Source organism: Aquarana catesbeiana, linkage group LG09 (genome assembly GCF_042186555.1).
Source record: "Aquarana catesbeiana isolate 2022-GZ linkage group LG09, ASM4218655v1, whole genome shotgun sequence".
In the NCBI taxonomy this organism is placed as follows: Eukaryota; Metazoa; Chordata; class Amphibia; order Anura; family Ranidae; genus Aquarana; species Aquarana catesbeiana.
This window is the reverse complement of record NC_133332.1, coordinates 244030373-244041367: the sequence shown is the minus strand read 5'-3', so window position 1 is coordinate 244041367 and position 10995 is coordinate 244030373. Positions and strand designations below refer to the sequence as shown.

General features: G+C 44.2%; 1 protein-coding gene across 1 annotated transcript; it reads right to left on the bottom strand.

Moving 5' to 3' along the window:
* Positions 1-1150: 1150 nt before the first annotated feature.
* Positions 1151-10981, bottom strand: BBLN (bublin coiled coil protein). Its single transcript, XM_073600071.1, has 2 exons — positions 10824-10981; positions 1151-4494 (listed from the first exon to the last, which is right to left on the bottom strand). The coding sequence occupies exons 1-2, from the start codon at positions 10879-10881 to the stop codon at positions 4304-4306; spliced, it is 249 nt and encodes an 82-aa protein (XP_073456172.1). The 5' UTR covers positions 10882-10981; the 3' UTR covers positions 1151-4303.
* Positions 10982-10995: the final 14 nt, after the last annotated feature.

Here is a 10995-nt window from a genome sequence, read left to right as displayed (position 1 = left end):
GCTGTTCCGCCGCTTGATCGTTCTTACGGGCGGCGGGAGGGGACGTCCCCCCCCTCCCGCCGCCCTCCGGTGCTACTACCGACTCACCTCAGCGATCGGTGAGTCGGATAGCGGATCCGCCGGCGCCGGATGTTCACCATAGAGATTTCCGGCGGACCAGATGGTCACCGGAGTCTCTATGATCGTTCGGAGGCCGGGTGCGATGTTATGACGTCACGCCCGGCCTCTGCATTCAAAAAAACGGCGCCGCTTCGGCTGTGAAGCGGCGATCGTTTTTTTTTTTTTTTTTTGATTTTAGGCTTCCCAGCCTAGAGGTGAGATGTGGGGTCTTATTGACCCCATATCTCACTGTAAAGAGGACTGATCGTGTCATATTCCTATTACAAGGGATGTTTACATTCCTTGTAATAGGAATAAAAGTGATCAAAAAAAAAAAAAAATTTTTTTAAAGTGTAAAAATAAAATTTTTTAAGTAAAATTAACAATAAAAAAAAAAAAAAAAAAATTTTAAAGCGCCCCTGTCCCCGTGAGCTCGCACGCAGAAGCGTACGCATACGTAAGTCCCGCCCACATATGAAAACGGTGTTCAAACCACACATGTGAGGTATCACCGCGAACGTTAGAGCGAGAGCAATAATTTTGGCCCTAGACCTCCTCTGTAACTCAAAACATGTAACCAGTAAAAAATGTTAAAGTGTCGCCTATGGGGATTTTTAAGTACCAAAGTTTGGCGCCATTCCACGAGCGTGTGCAATTTTGAAGCGTGACATGTTAGGTATCTATTTACTCGGCGTAACTTCATCTTTCACACAATGCAAAAAAATTTGGCTAACTTTGCTGTTTTGTTTTTTTTTAAAGCATGAAACTGTTTTTTTTTTTCAAAAAAAACGCGTTTGAAAAATTGCTGCGCAAATACCGTGCAAGATAAAAAGTTGCAATGACTGCCATTGTATTCTCTAGGGTCTCTGCTAAAAAAACATATATAATGTTTGGGGGTTCTATCTAATTTTATAGCAAAGAAATGATGATTTTTGACATGTAGGAGCGAAGTGTCAGAAATGGCCTGGATGCGAAGTGGTTAATACATTTAACTATGTGAACGTAGACCCTGGACATCTGAGCTGCCCTGGCAATAGAAAATACAGACACGTTTGTGTAGATCAGATATCTTTATTTCTGAAAGAGCAAAATCAAAAAAGAACAGACGTGTGTCACACGTACTCAACAGATAAGAAAAAGTCAAAGACACTGACCACAACGGGAAAATCCTATGTCCAGCACAATCTAAGTAATCTGCTACCAGGACCATAGAGGTGTAGAAGCCTGATCTGAGCAGCATCGCTAACAAATAGCGAGATGTGGGAGGTTTTGGACTAAACCCCAGGAACTGGATTAGTATCCTGCCTTTGGGGTCCTCATTAAGATTTATTAGGATACCCAGAAGTCATTGTAGGCACCCTATGTCAATTCCTAGTAGCAGCTTATGGTCATTCTACCCCAGGGTATACTTTAAGACACACACACAGATTTAAAACATAAATAATTTCAGGTATATCACAGAATAAAATTATCTTCCAAAATAAAGAATATAAATAAATCGGCTACATACATTGTAAAATCAGTTCTATCTAGGGGTAGTAACTCACAATTTATTATATCTGAGCCAGCAATGTAAGTATAGCACTGGCTAATCCCCCTCCCTCCCTGTGTAGGGCAAAGTGACATTGTCTCTGCAAAGGGCCCCCCATCAACCCATCCCCTTGCTAACGCTCCCCAGTGGTCCTTTGTTACGGCTGGCGACATTGGAGGGGTAGGGTGGTGTATGTGATCTCCTTTCCTGTAATGGTTCTTGGTTCCAGCAGCCAACTACTAGGCCTGAGCACTGTCACATAAAGGGCATGACGTTACCCCTCCCTCGGTTGACCATGCAAGTGATTTTAGCGTTGGCTGTAATGCAGGCAGGGTGAGTATAAGGGATCGGTAGTATAAGGGATCGGTATGGTGAGTATAAGGGATCGGGATGGTGGGGGGGGGATCCTTTGCAGAGACTTTGTAACGTTGCTCCACATGGCACCTTCTTAAATATGCTGGAATGGAAACAGCTGGGAATGGCGAGTGCAGATCCTAATAAAATATGTACTCGGGTGCATTTTGCTTACAGTCATAACCGTCAAGCAACTAGCAATTTCAGAAGATCAAAAATGGCAGATCCCACATTTTCTCCGACAGTGCCATGTGTAGAAAATCATGATAACACAACAAAAGTAATCGCTTATATTATTCCCACCATCAAGTACATCAACTGCTAAAATGTTAAAATCAGCTGACTGGCAGTGCAGGAAAATAGATATTGAGCTGTCACAAACCAAAATTCCTGCATGAGAAGACACAGAAGGAATGAACAGTCTTGTGGGTTATGTTCGATGTCCAGGGCAGCCAAGCAGAATGCTGGTAAGTGACACGGCCCCCCAGAACCTGCAAACCTGGATTTCATTTGTCAACATTTATCCAAAGCTTCTCACGCAGCTATTATGAACGGTGACATTGCTTTTAAAATATCTCATTCCAATTTTTTGCACAGCTGAAAAAGGCCTATTTCAGGCACTAAAGGTGGATTAGAAAAGTGTTAACAGAACATAGGGGGAGATTTACTAAAACTTAAAGTGGTGTTCCACTCAAAAATGGTACTTCCGTTTTTCGGATTCCTCCCTCCCTCTGGTGTCACATCTGGCACCTTTCAGGGGGGAGCAGATACCTGTCTAATACAGGTATTTTGCTCCCACTTGCGGACATAGATACCCAAGCCACTCGCGGGTATCTACGCCACTTCCCGCCCCCCGCTGTCTTCTGGGAGACACACGGGTCCCAGAAAACAGCAGGGACCAGTGGGATAGCACAGTGCGAGTTGCGCATGCCCAGTAGGGAACCAGGAAGCGAAGCCTTGCGGCTGAGGATCCTTACTGAGGATGGCGGCGGCAGCACCTGACAGCCGAAGGACAGATTGACTTCGGGTGCAGACATCACGGTCGCCCTGGACAGGTAAGAGTCCTTATTTTAAAAGTCAGCAACTGCAGTATTTGTAGCTGCTGACTTAAAAAAAAAAAAAAAATTAGACGGAACTCCGCTTTAAGCTATTATAGTCTGGTGCAAATCTGCATGGTAGCCAATCAGTTTCTAACTTTACTTTGGTCAATTAAGCTTCGACAACAAAACATGTAAGTCGATTGGTTACTATGCAGAGCTGCATAGAGTTCAGACATGACGTGGATCTGAGGCTACAAAAGGTTTATCTCTGAACTTCAGGCAGATACATTAAAAATAATTTATGAACAAAGTTATTGATTCATTAAAATGCCCATGTAATTTATTTATTTATGCATCATTTATTTTAATGCGACTAGTCTAAATTCCTGAATGTGTACCGATGACAATATCATTTAACCCCATGTACAGTAGAAAGAACATGGAACTAGGAGAGGAAGGGGCAGCATTAAGGTGAGCCTCGGTCCTCCTCTTCAGCTCTCCAGCCAGCACTCCTAGCTCCTCCCTAATACCTCCATAGCAAGCTGCCTGCTATGAGGGTACTTATGTGGGCTTGCTCCTGAGCCGGTTGTGTCCATAAACAAACAGAGCGCGACTTGCCCCACCTGCACCCCCCCCCCCCATGGGCTGTAATTGACAGCAGTGAGAGCCAACGGCTCCCACTGCTGTCTCTGAGCCAGTAAGGAGAGAGAAAGCAGAGAGAGCCGCTGCTCTTGTGCACAGCACTGGATCAAGATTGGGCTCTTATACTTACCTGAGCTGCATGCAGGATTTTTTTTTTACCCTAATGGAGAGAATGCATTAAGGTAAAAAAAAAAAAAAGTCTGCGTTTTGAACCACTTTACGCGCCAATAAAGTGAAGATGGGGGGAAAAAAAGAGAAGAGAGGTGCTGCTCCTTCAAGTCCAATCAAGACGGAGGCAGAGAGGTGACTAGGCTGTACAGTATTGTTTAACTGCAGCATAGTAGTCACCAACCTGCCTATATTGTCTGACAAGGCTGCAAATGTCAGAACTGCGTGGGAAGAAATGTATTCAGCAGTTTGTCTGTAGTTCAATATTCATTATTAGAAATGCTTAAAAAGAAGTGTTGTTTGGACTGGAATTCCTCTATGTGCTCATCAGTCACTCACTTGAAGCTGACACTATTTTAGTGGTAGTTTTCATACAATTATCTTTTTTCTTTAATCTTCATCCAGCTATTTAGAGGGCCACAGGAATGATAGAACACAGTTCTAAGGAGGAAGCCGCCTGATTGGGTGGTTACATTTCGGCGTCTTGTTGTGCAGTATTCCCATTTCCATTCTGGCTCATCTGCTGCTGGAAATCACGCCGAGCCTGCCGATTGGATTCCAAAAGGTCCTGAAGCTGTGCGTGTAAAATATCATTCTTCTCTTCCAGGTGATCCAGGCAAAAGTTTATTTGGTCCAGCATAAAATCCAACGCTGCATAATCTGAGGAATTAAAGAAGAGTGAAATGTACAGGAGCCACATATAACATTTTTCTACATTCAGGCCGATTATTGTCTAGATTAATTCTAAAGCAAACTAAGCTGCCAATCACCAGCATGTGTACAGACTGAAGACCCTAGCCCAGAAAAATGGATGCTGGAGATGTAGATCATATGAGAAAGGCGCAGGTGAAGTTGTATTAATACACAGAGACCTATCACTTGTGCTCACAAACTCTTTCCTAAGGCCGATGCATATTTTCTGACCTCTCCACACTTGGAACGACCTCTTGACACTAGGAAGGTGGCTACTGTCATCATTTTCTTGTATTAAGGTGAATTATTACATACATTCTGTAACATCCATGATCCATGATCCAAGTGATGACTTAAAGCTTACACAGAGAAAGGTCTGTTTACCCCTTGTGCCTACAATGGAGTGGTGGAGCTGAAGAACTTTCTATGTGCAAAAGCACAGGTCCAACTTAACTTCCCTGGCAGTATTCCCGAGCGTGGCTTGGGGTGAATTTTCATTACCAAAAGCATTAACCTCGAGCCACACTCAGGATTGCATCCCAGTATCCTGGTAAAGTTACTTACCTTGTCCCCAGGATCCTGCGATGTCTCCCCGTTGTATCAACGGGCTGTTTCTTCCGCCCGATTTATCACTGTGCCGGGCTCCATTCCCTGCGAGCGCCGCAACGCACGAGGCAAATTAAAAAAAAGTGAGAAATACAGAACACACACAATACACTGTAATCTGTAAGATTACATTACTGTATCAAATCATTTCACATCCCTTGTGTCCCTGGTGCTTTGTCCAGTGCCCTGCCTGCACTTTTATATTATCCCTTTCATGACTAAGCCTATTTTTGAAATCTGGTGTTTACAAGTTAAAATCCGTATTTTTTGCTAGAAAATTACTTAGAGGCCCCCAAACATTACATATATATATATATTTTTTAGCAGAGAATCTAGAGAATAAAATGGCGATTGTTGCAATATTTTATATCATGCGGTATTTGTGCAGCGGTGTTTTCAATGCAAATTTTTATTGCTCTCGTTCTGACGATCGCGGCGATACCTCTCATGTGTGATTTAAACACCGTTTTCATATGCGGGCGCGACTTCCGTATGCGCTTTCTTTGCTGCGCGAGCTCGCGGGGACGGGGCGCTTTACATTTTTTTTTTTTCTTATTAATTTTATTTATTTTTATATTAATAAATTGTGTTTTAAAAAAAAAAAAAAAAAAAAAAAATTTGATGACTTTTATTGCTGTCACAAGGAATGTAAACAGTAATAGGTGGTGACAAGTACTCTTTAATGGAGGGATCGGGGGTCTAAAAGACCCCCGATCCCTCCTTTGCACCGTTTTCAGCGATTCTGAATACTGTGTATTTTTTTAAAACCCGCGCCATTTGCAGCCGAGTAAACGGGAAGTGACGTCACGACGTTGTTTTCATGTTTACAATTAGGAGTCTGTCCCTAGCCGCCGTATTGTCAATCGGGCCTGGAACTCGAGGCCCGGTATGAGCGGCGGGGGGGGACACGTCCCCTCCCGCTCTTCCGGTATAACAACCGAGCGGCTTTTAGCTGCATCGGTTGTTATACCAGGAAAGCCAATTGCTGGCTCTAAAAAAACATTACCGGGATGATGCCTGCAGCTGCAGGCATCATCCCGGTATAACCCCGGAAAACCCGAGTACGCACATCTGCGTACGCTCGGCGGGAAGGGGTTATATACACTGTTCTTTCTGCCTGGAAACTCGAGAACGTCCATGGCAAAAGTGTCCCTTTGCGTCAAAAGTGGTTTTAGATCAGCTAGAAAACAGCAATGCAGAATCACTTGCAGAATCGATTTTTGCTCGATTCTGCAAGAATCACTTGCAGAATCGAGCGATAGTGATAGTGATTCGCGGAGAAATTCAATATCATAAACTGAAAGTGACGACCGCGACAATTTTGCAACTTTTCAATTTCAGTGGTTTTGATTTGATTATATTATTGAATTAAATGTATTATTATTATTATTATTATAATTTATGGTTTTGTGTTTCAAACTTTATCATACCCGGGACTCTTGTTTGGACAGATTTAAGTGTGTTATTCCAAAGAATTACAGGCCTACAATATAAAACGCCAAATTTCTATGCAAAACAATGTACCGCTTTGAGCTTCAAAAATCAAATATAATCACATAGGCCAGGGAGGTTAAAAAACAAGGGTAGCAAGGGGTAGTATGTGCAGGAGAGGAGTTTGGAGGTATAATGGTGAGTAATATGTACAGGATAGAAGTGCGAAGCATATGATGGGGCAGTGTGTACAGGAGAGGAGTGTGCAGCGTATGACTGTTGGCTGTATGTACAGGGGAAAAAAATGGGAAGGGTATGGTGTTGGGCAGTATATGCAGGACAGGAGCGTGGAAGGTATGACATTGGGCAGTATGTACAGAGTAGAAGTGCCGGGCTCCGTTCCCTGCGAGCGCGGCGACGCACCAGGGCGGAGCCCGGCAGGCAAATTAAAAAAAAAGTGAGAAATACAGAACACAGACAATACACTGTAATCTGTAAGATTACATTACTGTATCAAATCATTTCACATACCTTTTTTCCCTGGTGCTTTGTCCAGTGCCCTGCCTGGACAAATGGCTGGGAAATAGGAAGAAACCAGTGAAATGATGATGTGACCGGCTTCCTTCCATCCTTTAGTCTTCTCTACAGCATTATGAAGAGAACACAGAAGGACACCACAGGCCCCACACTGATCTGCAAATCTGAAAATGTATTAGGCAGGGTGCAGTGCTGTGTTCACTGTGATATCTTTTGTTGTAAATAAGGTTCTAAGGAAATCTTTACTAAAGAAATAAACTTTGCAGGTGGCTTGATCACCTTGCACCAGCCATGTCTGGAGCCCACAGCCATCGGATACCTGATGTAACTAGAGCTGGCCTGCACTCTACACCCAGCAAAGTTTATAGATAAACAATGTGCAGAGCCTGTTGTATGAGGAGTGTAGAGATCATGGCTCATCATGTCTGTATGTGAGATTATTCCTTACTACCCCGGAACCAATGTACAGAATGATAAACACATTGGACAACCCCTGGAGGTGGTTCCTTGGGATAAGAATTGGAGTACATTACCAGCAATTGCAGTGTATCCCACCATCTACTACTGGACTGAATATTAGACTGCAGAGCATTTGGGCTTGGAATGAGATCTTGGCATAATAATAGGGGAACGTATGCAGCATGCTCTGATCACAGGATACCAAACCACTGACTGTAGAAGGCTGTATAGTTTTCCCTCATTAATATTCCAAGGTCTAATTACATGTCTACATCTTTCCTAAGCCCTGATGAAGAGAGCCTATTGAACACATTACATTTCTAAATCGTAAACCCCCGCTACTTCAGATCTGTTCCAGCTTTCAGGGAACACGGCGGTGGTTGGGTTTTACTTTCATGTTTGTTTTTGTGAATGAAAGCTGTTACAAGTTGCCTACGCGTTTTATTTTTTAGATTGGATAGTCCTCAGTAATCTGCCGCCTGTGGTTTACAATCGCTTCATGGCCTGAAGCCACCCAACCATCTGAAATATGGCTACCAAGCCTTCCTAGTTTGTAGATTATTCAATCCACATGAGATTACGAGATGATGTAAACCTTTGGTGGCAGATTCCAGCCAATCATTAGATTCCATGTAATTGGGTGTTCAATCAAAAGTTGTAGAAAGCTTTCCAGATCTCCTCCTCTATGGCCAGCCTGATATCATCCATTTCCCTATTACATGACCAAGGTGAAAATAATGCAGCAAAACCTACTCCCCATACCCCAAGAGATGTCACATGCATGTCCTCCTCAGGGAAGTCAAATGCGTCCTTCAAGGAGAACTTACTGGCCATATATTATACAATTTCCTTTAGATTTACCTTCAACTATGTAGTGCAAGGGCCTGCTTGATTGCATCCAAATTGAAAGTGTTTAGGTTTGACCTCATATTATATGGTATTGGTAAATCTTAGTGATGCCCCAAAATTTCAGCCAAAAATAGGGTTATCTGAGTTTTGCTGATAGAAAAAGGGTGGCATTAATGGCGCTGAAAACGCAACTGAATTTTGTCACAATTATACTGTGCTTATAGTGCGTTTTTCATAGGTCATGTGACTCAAAAAACACTAAAGCAACATGGGTGTGTTTTTGATGCAAAAGCTTCAAAAGCTGCTCAGCGTGAAAGCAGCCTATTGGCCGAAAAAGTTGCCGATGTTGGCTGACAAGTTCATATTTATTTAAATTCAGGATATCAAAAGGTTGAAAATATATATTATACATATACACACACACACACACACACACACAGTATCTCACAAAAGTGAGTACACCCCTTACATTTTTGTAAATATTTTATTCCATCTTTTCATGTGACAACATTGAAGAAATGACACTTTGCTACAATGTAAAGTAGTGAGTGTACAGCTTGTATAACAGTGTAAATTTGCTGTCCCCTCAAAATAACTCAACATACAGCCATTAATGTCTAAACCGCTGGCAACAAAAGTGAGTACATCCCTAAGTGAAAATGTCCAAATTGGGCCCAAAGTGTCAATATTTTGTGTGGCCGCCATTATTTTCCAGCACTGCATTAACCTTCTTGGGCATGGAGTTCACCAGAGCTTCACAGGTTGTCACTGCAGTCCTCTTCCACTCCTCCATGATGACATCACGGGGCTGGTGGATATTAGAGACCTTGCGCTCCTCCACCTTCCATTTGAGGATACCCCACAGATGCTCAATAGGGTTTAGGTCTGGAGACATGCTTGGCCAGTCCATCACCTATACCCTCAGCTTCTTTACAAAAGGCAGTGGTTGTCTTGGAGTGTTTGGAGTCCTTCTGTTAGAATACTGCCCGAAGGGAGGGGATCACGCTCTGCTTCAGTATGTTACAGTACATGTTGGCATTCATGGTTCCCTCAATGAACTGTAGCTCCCCAGTGCCGGCAGCACTCATGCAGCCCCAGACCATGACACTCCCACCACCATGCTTGACTGTAGACAAGACACACTTGTCTTTGTACTCCTCACCTGGTTGCCGCCACACACGCCTGACACCATCTGAACAAATAAGTTTATCTTGGTCTCATCAGACCACAGGACATGGTTCCAGTAATCCATGTCCTTAGTCTGCTTCTCTTCAGCAAACTGTTTGTGGGCTTTCTTGTACATCATCTTTAGAAGAGGCTTCCTTCTGGGACGAGAGCCATGCAGACCAATTTGATGCAGTGTGCAGCGTATGGTCTGAGCACTGACAGGCTGACCCCCCACCCCCTTCAACCTCTGCAGCAATGCCGGAAGCACTCATACGTCTATTTCCCAAAGACAACCTCTGGATATGATGCTGAGCATGTGCACTCAACTACTTTGGTCGACCATGGCGAGGCCTGTTCTGAGTGGAACCTGTCCTGTTAAACCTCTGTATGGTCTTGCCCACCGTGCTGCAGCTCAGTTTCAGGGTCTTGCCAATCTTCTTATAGCCTAGGCCATCTTTATGTAGAGGAACAATTCTTTTTTTTCCAGATCCTCAGAGAGTTCTTTGCCATGAGGTGTCATGTTGAACTTCCAGTGACCAGTATGAGAGAGTGAGAGCAATAACACCAAATTTAACACACCTGCTCCCCATTCACACCTGAGACCTTGTAACACTAACCAGTCACATGACACTGGGGAGAGAAAATGGCTAATTGGGCCCAATTTGGACATTTTCACTTAGGGGTGTACTCACTTTTGTTGCCAGTGGTTTAGATATTAATGGCTGTGTGTTGAGTTATTTTGAGGGGACAGCAAATTTACACTGTTATACAAGCTGTACACTCACTACTTTACATTGTAGCAAAGTGTCATTTCTTCAGTGTTGTCATATGAAAAGGTATAATAAAATATTTACAACAATGTGAGGGGTGTACTCACTTTTGTGAGATACTGTGATCGCTCCCAGAAGGAGAGGTCAGCCGTGACAGCCGAGCACACGATCGCCCCCAGAAGGAGAGGTCAGCCGAGCACACGATCGCCCCCAGAAGGAGAGGTCAGCCGTGACAGCCGAGCACACGATCGCCCCCAGAAGGAGAGGTCAGCCGAGCACACGATCGCCCCCAGAAGGAGAGGTCAGCCGAGCACACGATCGCCCCCAGAAGGAGAGGTCAGCCGAGCACACGATCGCCCCCAGAAGGAGAGGTCAGCCGAGCACACGATCGCCCCCAGAAGGAGAGGTCAGCCGAGCACACGATCGCCCCCAGAAGGAGAGGTCAGCTGTGACAGAAGAATAATGAAGAGTATTCACCTTCCTCCCCGGACACCTCGCCCAGAGGAACCTGCGGGTCACCGTTAGGTCCTGACATTCTGCCTCCGTGTCATGTGACTGCCGGTCATGTGACGTCTATGCTATTCCCCGGGCAGCGGATGACGCAACCGGCGCTCTCAGCCTATCGCTGGCTGGTGTGGGTCATGTGCCT

What these genes read in the sequence shown, in the direction of transcription:
- BBLN (XM_073600071.1), bottom strand. Translation starts at nt 10,881, where the DNA reads ATGTCAGGACCTAACGGTGACCCGCAGGTTCCTCTGGGCGAGGTGTCC. An exon ending in CGAGGTGTCCGGGGAGGAAG is followed by an intron (nt 4,495 to 10,823) that starts GTGAATACTCTT and finishes TTAATTCCTCAG; the next exon opens with ATTATGCAGCGTTGGATTTT.